The sequence below is a fragment of the Aspergillus nomiae genome (assembly GCF_001204775.2).
Source record: "Aspergillus nomiae NRRL 13137 chromosome Unknown contig00090, whole genome shotgun sequence".
Classification (NCBI taxonomy): Eukaryota; Fungi; Ascomycota; class Eurotiomycetes; order Eurotiales; family Aspergillaceae; genus Aspergillus; species Aspergillus nomiae.
In genome coordinates, this window is record NW_015378145.1 from 64,842 (window position 1) to 88,809 (window position 23,968).

Here is a 23,968-nt window from a genome sequence, read left to right on the forward strand (position 1 = left end):
CAAGCCATGGATGAACAAGTGGAGCCTTGAAAACTCTTCCTCACTGTTCATTGGCCAATTGAGCACAAGCGCGCAGACAAACAAGCCAAACACGCATGATCTCGCTTCCCACTAGCGCGCGCACTAGCAGTAGGCGTCGAGTATAAATACCGGCGGTTTCCCATTCATTTCGAAAATTAAGCGACTCTACGTAAGTTCCTCCCCTCCCTACATTTGGGATTTCCAGCTCAAAACAATGAGCGATTGAAGAATGATTGCTAACTTTCCTGCCTACAGTTCAAAGAATCACTTTAGAGTAGACGTCCCACCTCTGAACTCTTCTAAAGAGCTACAGAATCTCCACCCTTGCTGATGACTTCTATGTCCTCAATGCCCTAAAGTGAAGCCGTGTTTACTCCCGCCTCGACGGCTGGTGTCTGCGAACAACTCGCTTCGGTGAGCTTGTTCGAGTGCCTTCCGTCCAGGGAGTGGTGATGATCTTTACCTTGTCTCGATGTCTTGACTTCGGTCGGTCGGACTTGGTGGGTGTTGAGGAGGTCTGAAAGGTGTTTTGCTCCTATTTTCCTTTTCACTTTTATGTTGGTGAAATGGTGGTCGGGCCTCGGAGTTTTTTCTATATACCCATATTTGCTCAAATGAAATGATTATCTCTGAAACCTCTCCACATATTCTCCACATCTTGTAGACCATGTACTTAGACCATTTCATCGAGGTAGCTTTGCAACAGCGTCCCTGGAATGCCCATCTGGAGTAGAACCCCCGTCATGCGCATTTGTGCAGACGTCGTGCTTCGTTTGAATGATGCTTTAGGTTTCCCACTGGCGTGTGTCGCCGAGTTTCTAGATCGTAGCGCATTACTATTCCTCTAGGGGTATCTATGAACGTTTCTTACAGCATCACAATTCATGAATATCATTTAGCCTCCTTGGCAGTCCCCTCGGGCGCATTCGCATTGGCGTTACCACCACTTCCCTTCCCACCACCACCACCGCCTTTCTTCGATCGCCCGCCGCGTCCACGCGACGATCCCGAGCCACCCTCAGTTACTTTACCCCCGCGACCTCCATTGGTATTGCTGTTGCTGCTGTTATTGTTGCCATTAGCGCTGGTAGCCTGAGGCTCATTGCGATTCTTGCCACGACCTTTCTCTCCACCAGGGTTAATCTTGCGTTCCAGCACCACAACTTGGCTTTGGGCGACTGATACCGGGCTGGCGGCGATTGCTTTTTGTAGTCCGTCTGGTTCTGCGAAATCAATATATCCAAAGCCCTTCTTTTTATCGATTTCCACCTTCACCACCTTGCCGAACGTCTTAAACGCCGCTTCTAACAATGGCTCCGTCACCCCCTGCGAAGGATTGGCATGCTTGAGGAAAGCTTGTGTGGACGTAGAGGCTGCGGGCGGTGCCTGTTTCCCTTTTGATTTCGAAGATTTACCCGAGATGGGCGTAGTGCTAGCGGGAGGTGTGTTCGTTTCGGACTGGGATGTCAACTCATTGACCTGTGGTACGTTGCCCTTGGCCTTTGCGTTCTGTGACGAGGCGCCTCCTCTCGATGATTTCGGAGGGGTCTCCTTCTTGCCCGATTCGGCACTAGTCGCTTCAGCTTTGGATGCGTCCGTCTCCGCCGAACCGCCCTTGCCCCCCTTGCGGCGACCGCCGGATGGTGCTAGGCCTAAATCTCGCTGGAGGATCTTGGCTGCGGCCGCAGCGCTTCCCCGTTCTCGTCTGCGCTCCGTGGTCGGGGTAGACTGACCGGTGTCCTTGGGTGAGTTCTGAACCGCGGAGGCCTTTGCGGCGTGTTTGGCGACATTGGCAGCCTGTTTGTTAGCTGCCCTCACCGCGTCCTTGGTGGCTTTATCCGCCTTGGATTTCTTTTCATTCTTCTCCGGGGCCTGTGCTGTTTCCTTATCCGGCCGTTGTAACAGTTTCTTTGCTTGAACCTTTTCTGCCTTGGTCTCCTTATCCGCTTTGGCGTGCTTTGAGGATTTGCTGGAACTCTCCTTCGCTTTGTTCGCCTTCTTCTCTTTGATATATTGCACTAAGGGTGTAGTGGTCACGGTCTCCTTCTTCTCATCCGCATCAGTGGTATTCTCGACCGTAGGCGGTTTGGTGATAGGCTGTGTAAGACTTTCGAGAAAGGCAATGAAATCGGGGTCCTGGTCAATAGTTCCTTGGCGAGCGTCTTTTCGTACACGGCTTCCGGGAATTTTCGCATACGGCGCATATTCCACGGAGGGAGGGCCCAACAAAATGGGATCGTTGAAGGTGTTTCGGGCGTCTGTGAAAGATACCTGACGAACCTTATTCGAGAATGGAATAATATGGTCGCTGGACACAACATGAACGTAGGCACGCGAGGGTCGCGACGGCTTCGCTGGGCTGTTTCCCAAATTAGCACTCAACAATCTATATCACAAGTCAAATTAGCCGGGCACCCACTCCTTAGAGACCTTGCCCGGCTTATATTGAATCCAGTCGATCTTTCCCGCTCCAATTTTCCATTCAGGCCCCACAGCAGTCTCAAACTCTGCCTGCGTTAATCCCGGAGGTAGTCTCCGCACTAGGAGCTTGAGTCGTGGTGCAACCGGTTTGGGTGCCTTCTTTGGCGCGGGGGCGGTGGCAGTGTTGGTGGTGTTCTTCTGTGTCGCGGCGATAGGGATTTGGAGGACACCTCCTGTTGATTTACCAGCTGAAATCTGCGTCATGGTGTAGAGCGTGTCAGAGATCTACACTCCGAAAGGAGTGAGATTGCGGGGGAGGGGTTCTCGAAGATGGATGCAAGACCGAGTTGGCGAAACGGGGCTGTGAAAGAGATGGGAGGGAGACAAGAGGAATGGAACCTCCAAGATGGGAGTCGACACCGAGACTCTGGCGAAGCAAATAAGTGACAGAATGAAATGGGGGAAGAGAGACTCCGTGAACAGCAAAAGCATGGCAAGTCGGTTACGGGACACCAGAGCGACCAATCACGCGACCTCGAGATACCCAACCACCACGTGTGGGGAAAAGCGTCACTTGATCTTGATTAATGATTCAATCCAACCTTTGCGACGTTCTAGATATTCGCCCCTGCTGCAATTAGACGGTCCTTTTTCAATCGTCCCTTCCCCCTCTTTTTGACCGTCCAGTCTAGCCTCTATCTTCTCTCCTTCTGTCGATCTACCCCTCAATTCCCCCCCTTTACTCAGCGCTTTCGACTCTCACCATGGTCGATAGTAAAGTCCCACAGCCAGGACCGGCCAAATTAAGGCGCAATGCCGGTCCCGACGAATGGTTAGAGGCTGCAAAAGATTGCAAGTATCTTTCAGAGCAACATATGAAACAACTATGTGAGATTGTGAAGGAGTACATGATGGAAGGTAAGCAGCCCGTCAAATGAGATCCGTGCTTGTTCCTCCGAGACTCACTTTTGCGCGCGCTTAGAATCGAACGTACAGCCGGTCTCGACGCCCGTCACAGTCTGCGGAGATATCCATGGCCAATTCTACGATCTACTGGAGCTGTTCCGCGTCTCGGGCGGCATGCCGGACGAGTCTATGGTCGAACCCCCGAAAACATCACCGTCTGTGATCACTTCAGCTGATATCGAGCCTCCCTCGGAAATTACGGACCCCAAACTGCGGAAAAGGTTGAGAAACTCTGGATCGCATTCAGAAGGTGGCGACGAGACGAGCTCACAAAGAGAGCGTGCTTCAAGCGCCGGATCGAACGAGGTGACGCTGAATCGGAATTTCGTCTTTTTGGGTGATTATGTCGACCGAGGATACTTTAGTCTGGAGACTTTGACATTACTACTATGCTTGAAGGCCAAGTCAGTCATACTCGTGCTCGGCCTTTTGGTGGAACTGATACTAACGAATCCTTCGGCAGGTATCCGGATCGAGTAACGCTGGTGCGCGGGAATCACGAGTCCCGGCAGATCACGCAAGTCTACGGCTTCTACGAAGAGTGTTTCCAGAAGTACGGCAATGCATCGGTCTGGAAGGCCTGTTGCCAGGTCTTTGACTTCATGACACTTGGTGCTATCATTGATGGCAGGGTGCTCTGTGTACATGGTGGCCTAAGCCCGGAGATCAGGACCTTGGACCAAGTTCGTGTAGTGGCAAGGGCCCAAGAAATTCCGCACGAGGGTGCTTTCTGCGACCTGGTCTGGTCCGACCCTGATGATGTAGAGACATGGGCAGTCAGCCCAAGAGGCGCTGGTACGTCACTTTCAATTCACGCGACGCTGGGCCTTTTAATGACTAATGCATATGTAGGCTGGCTCTTTGGAGATAAGGTGGCAGATGAGTTCTGTCACGTCAATGATCTGACACTAATCGCCCGTGCGCACCAACTGGTGAACGAGGGATACAAATACCACTTTGCTAACCAAAACGTGGTGACGGTGTGGAGTGCACCTAACTACTGCTACCGATGTGGCAACCTGGCATCAGTTTGTGAGATCGGTGAGGATCTCAAACCGACATTCAAGCTCTTTAGTGCTGTCAGCGATGACCAACGGCATGTGCCCACATCGCGGCCGGGCCGTAGCGAGTACTTCCTGTAAATTATTGCATGGTCTGATTTTCGTTGCACAGTTTTCTTTTTGGGCATATGGAAGGGCATGCTGTGACATGGTGAATATTCGATTTACACCCGGCGCTGGCGTTCGGAGAAACCGTTCATGTGATATGCTCTGCAGAGAGTGACGGATGATAGGCACGTTATATAACGATATTAGAGCACATTTAACGATGGTCATGCTTGGAAATTAGGACGCATGTTGGATATTTCGTCAAATGAAGTTTCATGAAGTATGAACTCGGCCAGTGGTGACATATGGCGAACAAGGGCTACCCTGACCGGGAAGCCCTCCTACAGTAAGCGAAACCCGCTAATTTGTCCGTATTCTCATCCCCAGCGCATCTCCTCCACATGATGGGCTGATGTGTATCTTTTCTCCACAGCCGGGGCGGAAATGGTGGAGGAAGAAGACCCTGGCCGAGGGCTGTGATGATTTGCCGTGCGGATGCCGACCCCGGAATCCATCCCGTGCATACCCCGGGATACCCCGGGATGCATTCCGGACCCCCAAATTTAAGAGTCCGATGACTGCACATGCCAGACAAACGGAGAGTTTCCCAATTCATTGAAGTATTACCCCTATTTTCACTATAAAGCGCCGAAGGGTACTCACATACTCGCCGAGGTAGTCATGGTCGAGAAAGTTGACGTCCTTATCTGCGGAAGCGGATCCGCAGGCCTCTGCGCTGCCACATGGCTCGCGCGCTGTGGGATCCGCTGTAAAGTGCTTGAGCGCCGCGACGGCCCTATGACCATGGGGCAGGCGGATGGCGTTCAGTGCCGCACCGTGGAGATCTTTGAGAGTTTCGGAATTGGCGAAGAGTTGCTGCGCGAGTCCTACCATGTCCTGGAGGTTGTATTCTGGGCTGCTGATGGTTCCGGCGATATCAAACGTACTGGTCGGACGGCAGATACACAGCCAGGGCTATCACATCAGCCGCATGTGATTTTGAACCAGGCCCGTATTAATGGGTTATTCATCGAGTCTATGCAGCGGTTCAATGACCAAATAATCGATTATGGGTTTGACATCAAGAACGTTGAGGTTGATAGTTCGCTCGTCAATGACCCACAGTCGTATCCGGTGAAGGTGACGGCTGAAAAGGAAGGGAGAACTGAGGTCTTCGAGGCGAAATATGCTCTTGTATGTTTAACTCGTTTTCTCCAAAGTGTTGTCCTCTCTCATGTTCTAACGTTCTTTGCTATAGGCGTGTGACGGCGCACACAGTACTGTCCGTCGCTCACTGGGTTATAAAATGATTGGTGACAGCAGCGACGCAGTCTGGGGTGTTATGGATATGGTACCCCGGACGGACTTCCCAGATATCCGGAAGAAGACCACCGTCCGCTCCAAGGCGGGTAACCTGTTGATCATTCCTCGTGAAGGCGATGCCCGCAATTTAACACGGTTTTACATCGAGCTGCCTGCAGGGACCAAGGCCAAAGAAGTCAAGCTAGAGGATCTACAACAATCTGCTAAGGCTATCCTCAGTCAGTACAGAATCGAGTTCGCCGAGACGGTGTGGTGGTCCGCCTATGCTATTGGTCAGCGCCATGCGGACTTCTTCCATAGGGATTACCGCGTCTTCCTGGCGGGTGATGCCTGTCACACCCATTCTCCCAAGGCCGGCCAGGGCATGAATGTCAGCTTGCAGGATGGATACAATATCGGCTGGAAGTTGGCTGCTGTCTTGAAAGGATTAGCGCCTCCGTCCTTGCTAGAGACGTATGTCGTTGAGCGACAGAAGGTAGCTATTGATCTGATCAATTTCGACCGATATTTCTCCAAGCTTTTCTCGTCTGGTGGCCAGACATCCCCAGCTGAGTTCCAGGAAGGGTTCATTAAATCCGGGAAATATACTGCTGGCTTGACGGCCAAATACGACAGCTCTGCGATCACATTCCACACAGAGGGATCAGAACAACTTTCTACTAATATTGTGACTGGCATGAGGTTACCCAGTTCCCAAGTGGTGCGGTACTGCGACTCAAAACCCGTACAGTTGATGACAGCTTTGAAGTCGGATGGCCGCTGGCGAGTCATGGCCTTTGTGGGTGACATTAGCAAACCTGAAAACAAGTCCAAGTTGAACGCAGTAAGTTTGGAGGTATTCCATTCATCTTCCGTGCCCTGACTGACATACGCAGCTTGGAAACTACTTAAGCTCAGATGAGAGCCCATTGCACCGCTTCCGCCAGAAAGATGCCGACATTGACAGCGTGATTGAGCCTATCCTAGTGGGCTATGGGAAGCGACACGGTATTGAACTGGAAGAAATCCCAGAGGCTTTCCACCCAATCACCGGAAAGAATCAAATCAGAGGTAAGGAACTCCCGCCCCCGGCAAGTATGTGGCGTAAAGCTCACTTGATGAATAGATCTGCACAAAATCTACTTCGATGACGAAAGTTACAACAAAGGTCACGGCCGTGTATACGAGTACCTTGGTATTGGCCCCGAGAACGGCGCAATTGTGATTGTCAGACCAGATCAATGTAAGTTTTGCCCCCTCCATTCTATATTTGAACGACAATAATTGACCAAAATAGATGTCTCCGCCGTGATCGGACTAGACGATTACCAGCAGATAGGCCGATTCTTTGAAGGGTTTTTAATTCCTCAGGGCGAAAACGCTGGACCGGGGAGCAAATTATAAGCTGTTGCTTGCATTGAATAAGCATCCTATGTGGTGTATAACCCATTTAGATATCAAGATCACGAACAATGAAGAGCCTTCTATATGCCTAAGCACATGTATCCCACTTCCTTTAATTCACCCACCATAGGAACAATAAGGCAAGGCCTCCCGATACACCGTCCTCTCAGATCCAGTCACTCCCTCTCCGGATGGATCCCTCTTCAATAAGAATCTCTCAACCTGGGCATCGCCAAACCCCAAACAACTCGCTCGCCGTCTCCGAGACTCAATCAATCGCCCACCACCCTGACTACTAACATCCTCCGCAGGAAATTCATCCTTGTAATTTTGGCTCGTGAGGAAGCAAGCCTGCATAAACGCCCCCACGATGAATAACAATATAATCAATCGTTGATGCTGCAAATCCTGCTCCAAACCGGATCTACTTCGTGCTGGGATCTGGGAATCATGTCTCCGTTTGGAACCCGTCCATCCGATGTGGTTATCATATGTTGATAGTACTAGTTCGGAGAAATGCAATCGGACTTTTTTGGGAAGAGACGAGTGGGTGTTGTGCCATTTGTTTCGCTGGTGTTGACGTATGAGGTCGTCTCGTGCTTGGTTGTATAGCTCTGCTTGGCGCCGGGCTAGGATGGGATACGGCGCTAGGCTAAGTGGTGAGGATAGTCGGGGCTGATCTTTTATTAAGATTGATGGTTTTTCTGGAATATTGTAGGTATTGGTCTTTGGAATGCATGGAGTTTGCGAAGAGGGCCTGGTGTAGCCCGGGAGGTGCTTTATAGGGAAGACTGTATGTGGCCAGCACGATATCTTTTTGAGATACATTGCCGTGGATGGGATGCTTCGTTATGCGTATCACAAAGATGGGTATATGCTGGTGATATAGAACTGATTTCACCACAAAACGCTGCAGAGTACAGTGGCTATAGCCATGTGGGGTCCTGAGCCTGGAGTGGGATAAGATGGAGGAGGAGAGGGGTTTGTGTATGCATCGTGCTAATCAGAGAAGAATATGACATAGTTGGCATGTGAAGCTGAGAGAGCTTTGGGGAACCTGGAGGATCGCATCGTCACCATGTTCTGGGAATCTGGCTGGTAGAATAAAAGGTTGTCTGTACCAACCTGTAAGAGAGTGGAGTGGAGGTTGGAACTTTCTCAATGCTCAAAAATAAGAAAAAGAAATGTTACCTATACAACGAAGAAGAGCAGAGTTACAATTAATTGGCTTGTGGACTCATATCACCCTTGCTTGGGGCTGAGAATAATTGAGAAGATTATTCATGTTGCATTTTATATGCGGGTTTAAGGGGCTTATAGGGCGCCAACGCTACAGTCCAACTATTGCACGCTCAAACATCTCAACAACTGGGTATATCCTGAGTCTGAGCTCTGCACGAATATGAATTGGGCTTGTCCATGATGACTAGTGTAGTGCTGGCATTGTCATTTCCACTATTGGGTTTATCTTGGGCAAACAAATTTCATGGATGATGCCGTGAATTTTCATACGTCTACTCCAGAGAAGCGCAATCCAGCTTCAAAATTCCAAATATTCTCTACCTACCCCCCTCAGGAATTTTTGGAGATTTCACACACAGTTACGAGATGTTTGATTATCCACACGGGAATGAAGGGAGAATAAAATAGAATCCAAATGTCATGTTATCATCCATCGTGGCATGATCCATCCTGCCAACCCGGCGATTGCTGAGTAAATCTCCCCATCGTGAGTTCGCCCACAATGATGCCAGCCAGGACTGCGCACAATATGCCAATGTTGAAAGTCATGACTGCCAACATTCTGAGAAAATCAATTAGCTTTTAGTAACAGTATATCAATGGCGCCTTACTCACAAGACATAACCCAGCAGCGCACGAAGGCCCTCTAGTAGTGATCGTCCTCCGTCTTGCTGCCAACTCCATGGGCCACTTGGGGACCATTTCCCAAAAAGTATTGTGAACCACCTCCGGAAGCACGACAGCCCTGCGCGGCCAGGTACCAGCTCGCTCTGCTCATCGTCACGCAAGGGTGGAGGAGAGGGAGGTGGTGGCGATGGTCTTTCGAATGGATCGTTCATGTCGACTTGTATGTACCGCGGAAGAGGGCTCGCTCGATCCTTAGGGACCTTTCTGTGTCGATATGCGGGTGGTTGTCCTAGAATTGGTACGGGAAGTCCAGACACGCGGGTTGAGTTCATCTTATGTTCTATTTGAAACTTGAGTGCCCCGAGGAAACGGTTGAACAAGGCAAGCAGAAATAAAAATGCCAGGGTGAGGAGATACGTGGCAGTGGAGTTGGTCGTCCAGATGCTGAAGAATAACGTTACTTTCGTTCCCGTTGTGAAGATGGCGGGCATCGACATGTCATGGTGGCCGTGATCATGGCCATGGCCATTTGTCTCATTTTGCATGTTTGTATTCATACAGTGCCGCAGGCAAAGAAATGAAGAACATTCGGGCTTCCGGTGAGCTGGTGGAGTTCCAGTTTATATTGTAGGTGGAATGGGGTGTTGGGCATATGTCTCCTAGGGCTCGTTTAATGTTATATGGTCTGATTGATAAATAGCATGAGCACTACATGAGCTAAGATTATCTGAGATTTTAACTGGATCCTATGTGCACTGTTTGTACATGCAGCGCCATTTCGTCTCCTTCTCACCGATACGAGGTGCATTTGAATCATCTCCTTGCTGCAGAAGCTTTACCCGCCATGCAAAGTGTACATGACTATATACCGAAGTATCGCCAGAATACATCTGTAGACCAGGATGAGTTTGAGACCCTGTAATACATTACGTCTTAATTGTATTGAACATAAAAGGCCTCATTTTCACTCATGTAATGCATAGTTTAGCGGTCCTGCTGATCCTGAGTTATCAGCGCAAATGTGCTCACTGTCTCCACCACCATTTTCTAGTCATTTTATAGGCACAAATTAATCGCCATGGGCATGAAAGATATGGAGTATAGAGTATATACTTAACACGTTACATATTTTCGTATATATATCTTAACCTTGTCCATCCTCCATTGAGCGCAATGCATGCCGGTTCATCTCTCCTCTACAACTCAATGTTAATATGACCCTCAAAGCCAAAGCAACGATACCTTCCATATTATGGACCGATTACTTCTTCTCCAATGCATATATCATTCATATAACCCGACAATCCCCGTCCACATCGCCGTGGAAATGGGTGTCTACTGGAAAGCGAGATAGGTATCTAATAACTTACTGTCCGACCAGACAGAATCTTTACATCCGTTGTACTGACTTGTCAAAGAATCCCATTTTTCAAGACCAACTAGTACGAGTATGCAAGTTGTTCAATATGATGACAAAGAATTTTCTTCCTCTTTTCTCTCAAATACTTCTTCGTGTGCTTTTGTTCTTCTTTCCTCTAATTTTATAGCATTTGATTACTTGTATACTAAGACCTAGATGAATCCTCATTCTTTCTAAGTCCCTTAGATACCCACCCTCGGTGTGTTTAATGTTGCTCACTTATCTCCCAAAATATAGAATATGGCCCATCCAAGCTTGGAGCTCTGTTGGACTGTTGGCTGAGCAGAACTGAGCAGAACAATCCTACCCCTCGGTCGCTTACACCGTAGAATGACTTGAGGTGATATGTGTAGTGGCAACCTTTTTGACGCTCATGAACCCATCTGTATGCTGAACAGGGAAAGAGTTCACGAGGGGGATGACATTTGCAGAGGAGAAAGACGACCAAGGCGAATAAATTGTTCAGTACAATCAACCGTCTCAAGATGTGCCAGTTGCAGGCGGTAGATACTGATTTGGAAGCTTAGAAATATGATATCGGGCGTCCATAATCATCCAAGGATAAAACTAGTTCTAATAAAGGAAAACTAGCTTTACTACCCTTTTAACTGAAGATGAATGACGTTGTTGGCTGGTATATATATACACATATGTCTTCACTTATCCTGCCCCTTCCAGGGATATATGTATACTACGGCCCACAGGCTTGAATTAATATTATTAAAGCTTATCGTCTGCTAAGGCTCCATCGTCAAGGACACCTCCCGAGTATAAATAGAACAACGACCGTATTCATGAACCAGAATGCCAATCATATACAGAATGTGGGGTACTTATCGTGCTTTATGAGTCATCCGATCTCCGTAAACCCTAGGCATAAATAAAACACAAAATATATTTAATTGAATACAATCAACGCCAATCCCGAATTATTTATCCCCACAACCCGACATCTATTGACCCATTAAACAACCACACCAGACAATAAAAGTTATCCGAAGGATGTCTCATAATCTCACTTTCACCATCCCACCTCATCTAGACGAGTACAACATCCCCCTCTCCAGCTTCAAAGCCGCCAGGCGCAATGGACCAACTTCATAGTCGGGGGACTTGTCTTCTCTCGTGATTCCCAAAACAAAAGCAATGAGGGAGGCGAACCAAGAGTCCTCCTCCTCCAACGTGCTTTGACTGATTCCCTGCCCGGTTACTGGGAAGGCCCCGGTGGAGGCTGCGAGGAGACGGACGAGACGATTCTCACAGCCGCTGTGCGTGAAGTCGTGGAGGAAAGCGGGTTGCATGTGTCGAGGATTGTGGATTTGGTCGGAGTGGAAGAGTGGACGAAAGAGAAGAATGGGACGATGTCGTTTGTGGCCAAGTTTACGTTCTTGGTGGAGGTTCATGAGGCTCAAGGCGTCTTTGGAGGGATTGCTGGGACGGAAGGCGAGAAGACGGTTGAGGTTGAAGGAGATGCTGTGCAGGGGTGGGAGGACCGAGTCCGGCTGGAGCCGAGTGAGCATTCAGCGTATGAGTGGGCAACGGAAGAGCAGGTGAAGTTGGGATTGGACGGAAAGGGGAAATATAAGATTTTGGAGGACGAGGGTAGGAATCTTATGAAGGCATTTCGAATGGTGGCTCAATGATTTCTAGTATGGATGGAGGCATCCGTGCTACAGTTTTAAGAACATAGAGTGATGAGAGACGTTAAAGGAAACCAAGCATAATGTTTTTAGAGCCTACTAAACTATAGGTATGTACTAAGGTCTTGCTGAATTCATTCGACGGAGTGACCAAGTGCTTGGTATAATATGATGTATAGCCATAGTTACACATATTTGGAGGACAGTGGTAAAGATTATGTATCCACACAGATAGGAAAGCGGGACAAGACTTTGGGTGGGCCGTGTTTACGCCTCAGACAGATCATCCTCCAGAGGCAGAGCTCCGTTAGCTTGCTTCTCAAGAGCAATACGGTCTACTTCTTTCCAAACGCGCAGTAAGTTACCTCCTACTACCTTGCCAGCATCCTCATCACTGACACCCCTTCTGAGGAGCTCCGCAACCAAGTCTGGAAATTTGGAGACGTCGTCCAGGCCGCGAGGAACAGAGCCGATGCCGTCAAAGTCGCTTCCAAACCCAACATGGTCAAACCCGATCAGATGCCCGATATGCATGATGTGGTCAGCAACATGTTCTAAAGTAGAATTATCGGGGACAAAGTCAGGGAGACCGTTCGGGTTATCACCAGCCTTGCACGAGACAAAGTCCGGGGCAATGTTAACCATCACCAACGAATTTCGTGATTTGACCAGCTTCAGTACATCGTCGGGGACGTTACGTGGATGAGGGCAGATGGCATATGCGGAGCTATGACTGAAGATGACCGGCGCACTACTGCCCGCCCAGTCGTCCTTGCCTGCGCCCAGGACGTCTCGCATAGTCTCGGCGCTTACATGGGACAGGTCAACAATCATCCCGAGGCGATTCATCTCGGTAACGAGGGCCTTTCCGGCTTCACTGACACCGTGCCAAAGGGGGTCAGCTTTCTTCACGCTGCCGTCCGGGAGCTCGGTGACGGCAGCATCAGCGTAACGGTTGTGGCAGTTATGGGTCAGCGTCGCATACGATACGCCCTGCGCGTAGAAATGACGTAGATGGGCAATTGAATTCCCAATGGAGTGGAGGCCCTCCATTCCCATCGGCGAGATGATCTTCCCGTCCAGGAAGGGCTGAAGAGCTGTGGTACCATTTGGGGGCGTGGAGAAGGTGTCCGGATAGGCTTGCTGCAGGCGGAGCCATAAGTCTACCTGCTCCATTGTCTGGCGTACACCTGATAGATATTAGTCAACTGTGATTGGAGAGATACGCTGAGAACTTTTTTTACTTAGAGCGTAGTTGGCATCAGAAAAGTCCTGCCAATCTTTAGGACACTCCACAAACACGCTCCAGAACGTGCCACCAACTCTGCCCTTGGAAAGACGAGGCAGATCAACGTGTCCGGGAAAGTCACCATGAGTGAATTTCGTAGTGAAATTGTCCTGATAAATTTGATTCCCATACTTGAGGCGGATGAGAATGGGAAGATCATCATGACCATCTGCACTTTCCGCTTTAGCAAGTTGACATTCAAGTAGCTGACGGTCGTTGTATCTTACCGATCAATGGAGTTTGATGCAATATACGGTCTACTCTTTGTTCCAGGGTCAAGGGTTTATGATGTTGTGAGATGCCTATCCCTAGGGGTTCCAACCGGAGACTATGTGCGGTCATCACGAGGAAGAATGCTAGGAATATAAAGTAGAGAGCGCGCTCCATTTTTTGACCGACGGAGAGCCTTGCTGGAAGAGGTTGCGTGACGGTCTGCTCTTCGAGATTGAAGAAGTGAGAAAGGTGGGTTTTCTCTTTGGACAATGGATCACCCTTATCGCGCATCCTGCCTAGTGGACTCGCAGTGATCTATATATGTGCTGGGACAGAACTAATTTGACAGCCTCGTATTTTGTACAAAACCCTTGCATGCGCTGGTTGACGTGTGCCAGTAGTATTGCTGGATACAAATTGCAATGCAGCTAATACTGGGAAAACGGATTGAGGCGGCTATCGCAGGTTATTAAAGACCCTCGTCTTAGTAAGTATGGCGTTATCGTAACTAACACAATAGCGTTGATATACTCCGCGTTGGGGTAGAGATCGAGAAGCGTGAAGTATGAAGTTTGACTTACTCGATGGATAGATAGTCTGCCGAGAGAAACTTGCCAAAATCGCTAGCTAATGTATAGTACCACAACGCATTGGTCGATACAAAACCGTCTCGCTGGGATGAAGGAGGACCTGAGTTGAACTGAACCGAAACTCGAGACTTAAATCAGGTGTCAAGGCATGCAAGGGCCCGATCTGGTAACCATGCGGGAGCCAATCAGCGCAAAGGTGAAAAATTCCTCGTGACATCGAAGTTTCTCAACATCAACTTTTTGGTATTTCGATATCTTCCTCGACTCAACCACGGCCATTCGCCAAAACCCCCCGTTGGAAGACTCTACCCATGCTGTGTCTCTCATAGTCGCAGCCATTACCGAGTCTTTTGTCAGAAGAGCTTTGTTCAACCTGGAGGAATCTGCGATGCCACTGCAGGTTTCCCCACTGCCCCTCTTAACCACTCCGCTCTGAGTCCTTATCTTCTACAAAGAAGAGGCGTTGACCTCGCACGGAGAAATTAGGCGAGCAAAGACTTGTCGTAGCTGTGCTAACTCATCATGGCCGAACCCTTCCTGACCGAAGGTATATTTCTTGTTATCTTCATCGTTTCACACAAACCACCTTGCTGATGAAATTTAGGTCTTGTGACCCTCTGGCATTCCTACCGTCTCCCTATTCTTATCGCTATCGCCTCTGTCGCTATTATTCTGCAAGCCTATCGTAGGTTCCAACCCAAGTCCAAAGCCGTAACCGCGTCCTCAATCCCGCCATCCCCTCGGAGCCAAACCCCAGAGAAATTCGAACAGATTCGTACTGGTGAGCGTGAGACACCGGCAGTCGCGGAGGAAAGTGTTCCAAAGCCTGCTGTTAGAAATGATCCGGTCCCGAAGGTTGTATCTGGGCCTAAGAGAGTATCTGGGAAAAAGCCACTGAAGGTTGCTGGACGCCGTCGGGAGGACCAGGAACCTCCGTTGTCTTTCATCCAGCCTATCATTTTCTTCGCCTCGTTGACTACTACTACGGAGAGATACGCTCAGATATTGCTGGAGGATCTGCGGACAGCAGCGAAGGAGAGAGCCGATCCCGAGAACCGTGAGCGTGGTCTTCTTCCTCCCCAAATCCACGACCTGTCATATATTGACTTTGACGACTACTTCACCACGGCGCCGAAGCCTCCGCCCACCTCTCCTGGCACACGCTATGTATACTGCTTATTGATCCCTACCTACAACATCGACACCATCCTCAACACTTTCCTTAGCCATTTGGATGAAACCCACCATGATTTCCGCATTGATACCTCGTCTTTGTCAACATTGGCTGGTTATTCAGTTTTTGGGTTCGGTGATAAAGAGGGTTGGCCTACCGAGGAAGAAGGATTCTGCTCGCAAGCCAAGGAATTGGATCGTTGGATGGCAAAACTTACTGGCAAAAAGAGAGCGTATCCTTTGGGATTTGGTGACGTCAAGAGTGATGCTGAATCTGCCTTCAAAGAGTGGTCCCGCGGGTTACAGGACATTTTCTTCGACATTCTTGATAATGGTGGCCTCGGTGAAGGTGTTCCTGGTAGCGGCGATCCGCTCGAGAGTGACGAGGAGGACCTGGATGACGAAGAGAACGACGGAAAAGGCACTAAACGACGCAATGGCCAAGATGTAGTTGATCTAGAGGATATCAAGATGGGCTCTGATGGACAGACTGGATCTGGTCCTGTCCCGGTGGACTTTACCACAGTGGGCAAGTCCGCGGCACCCAGCCAATCAACTGAGAAGGAAATGGTTCCCAAGACATCGCCCACATACGCTGCGCTCACGAAACAAGGATATACTATCGTCGGCTCTCACTCCGGTGTAAAGATCTGCCGTTGGACCAAGTCCGCTTTGCGTGGCCGAGGTTCGTGTTACAAGTTCTCGTTCTACGGTATTCGATCCCATCTGTGTATGGAGGCAACTCCTTCGCTTTCTTGCAGCAACAAATGTATTTTCTGTTGGCGTCATGGCACCAACCCTGTCGGGACGACTTGGCGCTGGAAGGTAGATTCACCAGAGTTGATTTTCCAAGGCATTAAGGAGGGTCACTACAAAAAGATCAAAATGATGCGTGGTGTTCCTGGTGTCCGTGCAGAGAGATTCGCGGAGGCGATGCGTATTCGTCACTGCGCCCTGAGCTTGGTCGGAGAGCCGATTTTCTACCCTCATATTAATGAATTTTTGAACATGTTACACAGCGAGCGCATCTCTAGCTCCTGGTGTGCAACGCTCAACATCCCGATCAACTTGAAACGCTGCATCGTGTGACCCAATTGTACGTCTCGATCGATGCTAGCAACCGTGAAAGTCTGCGAAAGATTGACCGCCCGCTTCACCGAGACTTCTGGGAACGATTCCAGCGGTGCCTGGATATCCTGCGGGAAAAGCGTCACGTCCAGCGGACTGTCTTCCGTCTCACCTTGGTTAAAGGATTTAACGTCGACGATGAGGTGGTTGGATACGCGAATCTGGTCGAGAAAGCGTTGCCGTGCTTCATTGAAATCAAAGGTGTGACCTTTTGCGGCACTAGCACTAGTGCCGGAGTAGGATTAACCATGCAAAACGTGCCTTTCTATGAAGAGATTCAGGAATTCGTTGTGTCCTTGAATAAGGAGCTCGAGCGCCGCGGATTGGACTACGGAATTGCTGCCGAGCATGCCCACAGTTGTTGTGCGCTGCTTGCTTCGACGCGGTTCCATGTGAATGGTAAATGGCATTCTCGCATTGATTACGATCGCTTTTTTGAACTCCTGGAAAAGGAGAAAGCCGACGGTACGCCATTCCGCCCTGAAGACTACATGAGGGAGACGGAAGAATGGGCTTTGTGGGGTAACGGTGGCTTCGACCCCAATGACCAACGTGTTTACACGAAGGGTAGCAAGAAGGGCCTCCACCTGGCTGCGACTAAGTGATAGAGCAGCTTTGCCCTGCACGCCTGAAGCTCAACGCTCTCACCAAGTGCTTATCTCCACAGCGACGGCGTTAGCGCCGTTCCATGACCACTACTCCTGGATCTGTGTAAAATACACAAAATCTACAGAGGGATTAGCTGGCTACGCGAAGGCCCTGATTTCTCATACGCAGGCCCCTGGAAAAGCCTATTGGGGCAGGACATTGACGAGAAAAGCAAGAGAGTTGGGAAGGTACTACCCTTGCATTTCCGAGGCATGTCTCGAGATGCGCGTGAATATCCCAGGGCTGCGAGTACACGCCCTGGATTCATAAGAAATGCGACTTGTTCAGTATAGCATACGCGTTGCTATTGTACTAAGTTGATCAAAGTCAAAACAAGCCAAACCTGTACATAAAACTAAATTGATGACTATGTTTTACGCAAGAATTTGATGTATCAGCCTTCTAGCTTCTCTCGCGCGTGTTTCAGATAATTTCAGCATTGATTCGATAAATACGGCAGATAGAAACCAACTAAAGTCACTTGCAAGGCTGAACAATTGATAACATGATGTTTGAGCGTTGTAACTGAGCAGAAGACCATCTACACAGGAGTTGTGGTCCCACTCTTGGGAGAAGAAGCCCTTACGCTCTCATCGTCGAACGTCTGCGTCTTGAACCTCCGCGCAGAGAGCTGCATTTCAAACATCCGATCGATTTCCATCGGTGTCCGATCTTTCATTTCGGGTACGACATACCATGTTCCCGCCAGCCCTAGGAGGCATAAGCCCGTATACACAAACCCTGTTTTGGCACGCAGATCACCCTCGTCTGGGTTAAATATATACGGCAACACGAGGCCAAAGACCCCGTTGGATAATCCGTTGATCACCCATCCCAAGCCCTGCGATGTAGCCCGCAGACGGAGCGAAGATGCTTCGGCCCCGACGGCATAGGATGCTGGCCAGGCCGTTGCGCCGCAGAACGTAATGACGAGCATCATTGTGACTGCGGACCACCTGAATACCGAGTCTTAGTCGAATACAAAGCGCAAACATATTCGTGATGGGACTTACCAGATAGTCACCACGCCCTGGAAACAGCCTAGTATGCCCATGCCAGTCCACAGGACAGTCGTGATCGCCAACCCGAACATGATAAGTGGCACGCGGTTAAACCGAGATAGCGTCCACATACTGAGTATGTTGGCGATCAGACCAAGCGCAATCCCAACCTCGAGGAACAGAAGACTATTGGTTGCGCCCATGCCGACAATCTGCAGGAAATAGCTAGATTTGGACATGAGGGTCAGACCGAACAGCTGCGGGATCAGATTAGCGTATAAGACAATCATGGTCCGACGGAGGTTGTTGCCTCGGAAGCATTCGATGTAGCCGGCTGGATGGTTTTGCGCCTGCTCATCCTCGTGCCGAATGGACGAGCACAGCTTCTCTATGGCTGCTTCCGAGTCCACTCTCGGGGTGTCTAGGCGGCGTTGGGATTTCCGGGCTGCGTCCATTCGGTCTTTGCGGATGAGCCACGTTGGGCTTTCGGGGAGAAGAATGGAGACGAGAAGGGGCAAGCCTGAGAACGGCCATTGTGAGATGAAACACTTCAGGTAGCCACCGGGGCCTTTCTCCTTCAGAGACGTGAAGACGACGATGCTGCCGATTAGCTGGCCCAGCAATGTGAAGAGGGGGAAGAAGGCGAGGATGGGGCCTCGCAACGTGGGAGACAGGACTTCGGACATGTATGTCTGAATTGTGCACGTTAACATGTTGACGGCATAGCCCTGGACTAGTTTGGCTACGAAGAAGACCGCTCGCCGGCCATCAATCCCGCCAGGGAGATTCGATACATAGGCGACCGCCACACCCATTGCCGATATGATACTTGCGAGCGCCAGAGAGGAGCGTCGGCCAAAGCGGTCCTGCACGTAACCCCCGAAAACGGCACCAAGCATGCCCCCGATAGCTGGCAACATTCCAGAGACCCAGCCAGAGGGACGGAATGATCAGTTTGCCATCGAGCTTGCGACCGAAGTCGCGCCTTGTCCTTATTAGAACACGCAGTGAATATAAACGGGTAGAAGGGGTCTCACTGGAACTCAGGCATAGAGGAGACATTGGATACAATGGCCAGATCGTAGCCGTATAAGATAATGCCGGAAGTAAGGGCGAGACAATATCCTGCCACCTTCGGGGATCGTTTGATATCTGCTAGCAGCGATATCTTGCCCCGAGGAAGGGAAGGCTCGGACAGGACTTCAGTATCGTGTCTAGCAATGGGTTTGCTATCTGCATCGACCATCTTGTCCATGTTGCTAGGTAGCTAATATCGTATGCTACAGATGACTGAAAAGGAAACTGTCAACCAAAACTAGAAGTTCTCTTGAATGATTGTTTGTAACATGAATGTAGAAGTAACGAGCTACAAATGCCCCAACATACCTTTGCTTCACTTTGGTATCTGAGGTACATCACCAGTGCATACACTGGGAGTGGTGACTGACTGGGGTCAAGTTTCGCAAGCTTCAATCATGTTTCTACCTAGATATATGTGAATGACCTCTACAAGCCAACCGAGGTTCTCTGAGTACTTGGCGTACGTCCAAGCGAAATTTAATTTATACACTCAACAAATTAGAGTGCCATCATTCAAACGCAAAAGGCGCAGTCGTGCGGGGTTGTTAGCAACAACTCGTCATTTCACCTACTAGTGGTGATCCTAGCTGAAGTAAGTAGTCGACGGCGTTGGACCTCTTGTACGTATTTATACACGCATAAGACCCTACCCGCAGTCGAGCTAGCAGGTTGGACATTATGCAGTGTACCACATTCAACAGGCTCTACGTGAAACAATTCTACATATTATTTGAGAGTGGCAAACAATCTATGGTACGGGTGAGAAAATGAGATTGTAATAGTCATACCTAAAGTTTTCCACAGCTATTCGACATTGTTGATGTGTTAGATGTCTTATATGTTAAAGCTAGCTCAACTGCCAGGCTATGGTGATTAAAATTGTGTTTACAATGCTCGAGTCTTATCGAGGAGCCATGTAGTAAGGCTTATAGACGGTTTTTGGATACGTTTGTATTTGAACCTGCCTACAAGACTCGCATTCGGGTGATAGTGACACAGAGGTTTCGCACAAAACACATATAACACTATTGAATTTGTCACTCAACCTTGTGTCACTGAATTTGGATTGGGGCAATAAATCCGACGTTTCACAACACTCATTCAGCAAGATTGAGCATTATTATGTGGTAGATTACGGAAGATTTCTTCGGCCAGAGTGCAACGCAGAAAACAACCAGGTCCTTTACGGAGCTTTCCCTTGAATATTTTAATTCCAACGGGGCTTTGACAGGAAATTGCAGGTTGCATGATTAACTTCCATTCAACCTGGGAGATATGCGCAAGGATAGTCGAAGGGGACAAGGTGCGTATATCTGTATGGAGACTTTGTCGGTGGATGTCTTCTGGAAGCTCAGGCAGCTGGAAATACATACTAACCAGGCACAGACAAGAGTCAGGCTTCAAACGAGACTATCGCCAATGCATATTGAGCGATTGATAAGAACGCTTCTCAAATCATCAGATCAACTAGTGCCGTCACTATGTATTGAGTTGGGCCTCCTATTAAACCGTTTGTTAATCTATACCGTTCATTTTCTATTACGATTTGAGGCTGTACACGACCTAAATTCTGTCATTTATCTTCTATTGATTCCCATTGTTCTAAGATAACAACGTGGGATGGTGCGTCTCTCCTAGTACTATACGGGAACTCGGAACAGGGCAATAGGGCAAAACCTCAGGTACAATCTAATACGCCTTAGTATGAAGCATGCAAGCGTGCACTGTAGCTGGAATTGTTGGAGCGCATAGAACGTGTTTAATACTATACTACAGCTAACTCGCTCGCTTTGAATGATAGGGTTCCGACTGGGAACATATGCAGATATTAGATGTAACGTCTAGACTGATGTTAAATACGATGACTATAGATATGGCTGAAATAATGATATGCTCGCAAGTGACTGCCTCCCTGGGGAATGTTGGAACATAGCCTTCAATCAAGTTCCTGACCTTGCTGATGTTTATTTAAAGTGTGATGTGTAATATAGACAAAGACACGAGCTGCACAAAAACAGCCAACCCAAGAGGTTACAGTGGATGAGATTGTTAGCTGCATGTTAAGGGAGGTAGGTGAGTTGGACGAACGCAGGTTCTTTGGTCATCCGCTGGTTTCAAGCGGTTTATGTAGGTTAGCATCTTCGTCTAATAGAAGATAATGGAGCTAATTCCTCAATTACTCGATAAAGGTGTACCGTCTCGGATACTTTCAGTGAGACTTTTTGTCGAGGAAGCTGACAATCTGGAGGAAACCCGGAGACTGTGAAGAGGAGATGCACTATCAGTCGTTGGATTAAGCTCCAGAAGAATCTCGAAGACGACAAATGCACGGAACTAATCGAAGATCGTCAAATACTTGTTCGGCTAGGGTACAGGCGTGCAATTTGCAGGGCCCCAAGGATTCGCCCGTGCTTTCAGCATTCATATTCGAACCTGATAATGCTGAGTGCGGTTTCGTTCAGTCTTGTGCGGACTCGAATGTGCAACGGAGGAGAAGTCGCATTAGTCTTGTGTAGTATATTTTTTTAAACGTGCAGTCTACTGTATCCAACATTGCATTCTGAGTTGATCCCAAAGAATGTGCGCCTGGGGTGGTATAGATTTATTAGTACATGCATCAGGACGTACAGAGCGACTCATTCTCGAAAATAACCAGTTCAATCATCGCTACACTGACCATAGCAGGGATGACAATGTCCTGGATTGAGATATAACGCATTCTGGAGATTCCAACGTACTTTCAGTCACCTGGCATGGGAGATTCAGAATTATGCCACCCTGGTCAAAGCTTCATAGATAGCAGAGGATCTGTCAGGTATACAGTTTAGCCAATTCCATTGTACAAGATCGCTTATTGCAACGGCATCTGAAGGCGATTAAAGTGGAAATGAAGCACCCACCGTAATATACAGATGTGGTGTCGTGTGATCCACTCAGTATTACCACGCTTTTGATGTTCGAAGTATTGCGTGACAACGAGCATATTAATGAGCATTCAAGAGTTCAAGAAAATCCCAACTGTCTATGTAGATCACGACAGAAGCTTTTCCTAGTCTACGTTAGCGGGCTTCAATTCCGATCATGTCGTCTGCCATCGACTGCTGATCTGCCACCAATCTCCTAAAAGCCCCCAAAGATCTTCAACGAGCAAACCGCCTGTAACTTTTACAGGTTCAAATACATAACAAGCCATACACACAGCATGACCACAGCCTTAGAAAAAAACACACTATTGGATGGTGGGGTTGCCCCGGCTCGAGTCTGAATACTCCACCCCCTTGACGCTGGTGGACCTGTCGATTGAAGAGCTGGATCCGAGATTATCCGGACCATTCAGTACAGCAATAGTGCAATGGAGGTACCCCAAGGGTGCTGGCTAAAATTATGAGAACATGCATGCAGCAGTATCTCAAGGCTGTCGACTTTTGGGCTATGAGGAATGTTTCGCTGAACATAATCGAGTACCCCAAAAAATTACTACGTGGCTTCTCATGGACCATCTAAAATTTCGCCTTGGGCATTTCTCCAGAATGACGGTCTTCACTCCTATTAGCTATAAACATGAGCATCGCTCGCAAGACATCATGCCCCACAAGTGATCTCGGAGTTATATTTCCCTATAGGCGAAGAATTCAAGCAATTAAACCAAAATATAATATATATGGTAATAGCACCTAGTACTTTCGGTTTCCTGGTACTGCTGTGCCTTATACCACCGATCGGTATTCGCATCTTGAAGCACGGCATCTACTCCCTCCTGGCTACGCAATTCGGGTTTGAAAGAAGGCAGTGCCTTGCATGTTGGGATCTCCTTCAGCATTGAATGAGAATCCTGAAGTGGAGCTTCAGGGCGAGTCATACACTCCGTTTAACTTGTGTTTCACCTATTGTTGTGTACCATCCCTCCAGGTTGACGCAATGCATATGTGTTTCTTTTTCCAACGACGGGTATGACGTACAATTGGTCCATACTTTTCTTCCAGCGAGTCAGATTTAATATAGAAGAACTCTTCCAGATAGGCTGACCTATATATCCTGGATCGAGATATATTAGCCCTGGGTAGACCCAACTGATCGAATAAATCTTCAGGACTGTACAGCCGTTTATACCAGAGCCTTTGGTTGACTCCAAAAGACTAATATAGAATCCTACATGTTGAATTGTCCTAAGTGTCTGAGACGGAACCAACATCTCAGAAGTGGAGTGGACGCCTCGTAGTAAAATATATAATCTATATAGTTTGTACCAAGTTGTCAGCATGTTCCCCCTGACCAAACACATCGATTGGTGGTTTGTATAGCCTGGGTCCCTTTCAATATCTACTTAGCACACCGACACCAACATACGTCCATCGTCCCAGATACTAGGACCATCTCTCGTTGCGTCGGAGAGATTCTGCCGCAAGGCTAGACCAGTCGCCAAATAGTGTTCCGGTCGAGCGGAAACATGCTGAGAGACGGGTGGCGGCGAGATCGCGTTCCAGACCTCTTCTTATATAACGTATCCAAATGCCATCGGTGGCTTAAGTATATCTCGATGCTATCCAAAGCTTCCTCAAGCCTTATATGCATGATAAGCCCCACAGTCGTTTGTCAGAAGCGCACACATCGTTGTTTCATTCCTATTGTCGGCACCGTGCAGAGCCTGTGACAGTCATTCCTTGGAACTGCCAAATAAACACGGAAATAAAGTTG

General features: G+C 48.7%; 8 protein-coding genes across 8 annotated transcripts; 4 read left to right on the plus strand and 4 right to left on the minus strand.

Moving 5' to 3' along the window:
* Window positions 1-912: 912 nt before the first annotated feature.
* ANOM_005109 (putative nonsense-mediated mRNA decay protein Upf3) lies at window positions 913-2,706 on the minus strand (the record flags this gene model as incomplete). Its single annotated transcript, XM_015550366.1, has 2 exons — window positions 913-2,380; window positions 2,441-2,706. The coding sequence occupies 2 exons, from the start codon at window positions 2,704-2,706 to the stop codon at window positions 913-915; spliced, it is 1,734 nt and encodes a 577-aa protein (XP_015408077.1).
* A 500-nt stretch (window positions 2,707-3,206) lies between these two features.
* sitA (TOR signaling pathway phosphatase SitA) lies at window positions 3,207-4,578 on the plus strand (the record flags this gene model as incomplete). The annotated part of the gene is made up of 4 exons (XM_015550367.1): window positions 3,207-3,360; window positions 3,425-3,812; window positions 3,872-4,203; window positions 4,261-4,578. The coding sequence occupies 4 exons, from the start codon at window positions 3,207-3,209 to the stop codon at window positions 4,548-4,550; spliced, it is 1,164 nt and encodes a 387-aa protein (XP_015408082.1). The 3' UTR covers window positions 4,551-4,578.
* A 620-nt stretch (window positions 4,579-5,198) lies between these two features.
* On the plus strand, window positions 5,199-7,223 carry ANOM_005111 (putative phenol 2-monooxygenase; the record flags this gene model as incomplete). The annotated part of the gene is made up of 5 exons (XM_015550368.1): window positions 5,199-5,711; window positions 5,776-6,663; window positions 6,716-6,890; window positions 6,946-7,062; window positions 7,117-7,223. 5 exons carry the CDS (start codon window positions 5,199-5,201, stop codon window positions 7,221-7,223), a joined length of 1,800 nt encoding a protein of 599 aa, XP_015408083.1.
* A 1,668-nt stretch (window positions 7,224-8,891) lies between these two features.
* crmD (putative copper transporter crmD) lies at window positions 8,892-9,649 on the minus strand (the record flags this gene model as incomplete). The annotated part of the gene is made up of 2 exons (XM_015550369.1): window positions 8,892-9,027; window positions 9,081-9,649. 2 exons carry the CDS (start codon window positions 9,647-9,649, stop codon window positions 8,892-8,894), a joined length of 705 nt encoding a protein of 234 aa, XP_015408080.1.
* A 1,657-nt stretch (window positions 9,650-11,306) lies between these two features.
* Window positions 11,307-12,155, plus strand: ANOM_005113 (NUDIX hydrolase; the record flags this gene model as incomplete). Its single annotated transcript, XM_015550370.1, has 2 exons — window positions 11,307-11,341; window positions 11,555-12,155. The coding sequence occupies 2 exons, from the start codon at window positions 11,307-11,309 to the stop codon at window positions 12,153-12,155; spliced, it is 636 nt and encodes a 211-aa protein (XP_015408081.1).
* Window positions 12,156-12,419: 264 nt separating this feature from the next.
* ANOM_005114 (putative dipeptidase) lies at window positions 12,420-13,944 on the minus strand (the record flags this gene model as incomplete). Its single annotated transcript, XM_015550371.1, has 3 exons — window positions 12,420-13,342; window positions 13,397-13,609; window positions 13,668-13,944. 3 exons carry the CDS (start codon window positions 13,942-13,944, stop codon window positions 12,420-12,422), a joined length of 1,413 nt encoding a protein of 470 aa, XP_015408085.1.
* An 821-nt stretch (window positions 13,945-14,765) lies between these two features.
* On the plus strand, window positions 14,766-17,149 carry ANOM_005115 (flavodoxin and radical SAM domain protein; the record flags this gene model as incomplete). The annotated part of the gene is made up of 3 exons (XM_015550372.1): window positions 14,766-14,790; window positions 14,848-16,379; window positions 16,451-17,149. The coding sequence occupies 3 exons, from the start codon at window positions 14,766-14,768 to the stop codon at window positions 17,147-17,149; spliced, it is 2,256 nt and encodes a 751-aa protein (XP_015408086.1).
* A 584-nt stretch (window positions 17,150-17,733) lies between these two features.
* ANOM_005116 (sugar transporter) lies at window positions 17,734-19,448 on the minus strand (the record flags this gene model as incomplete). Its single annotated transcript, XM_015550373.1, has 4 exons — window positions 17,734-18,148; window positions 18,206-19,059; window positions 19,112-19,178; window positions 19,231-19,448. The coding sequence occupies 4 exons, from the start codon at window positions 19,446-19,448 to the stop codon at window positions 17,734-17,736; spliced, it is 1,554 nt and encodes a 517-aa protein (XP_015408084.1).
* Between the last annotated feature and the right edge of the window lie 4,520 nt (window positions 19,449-23,968).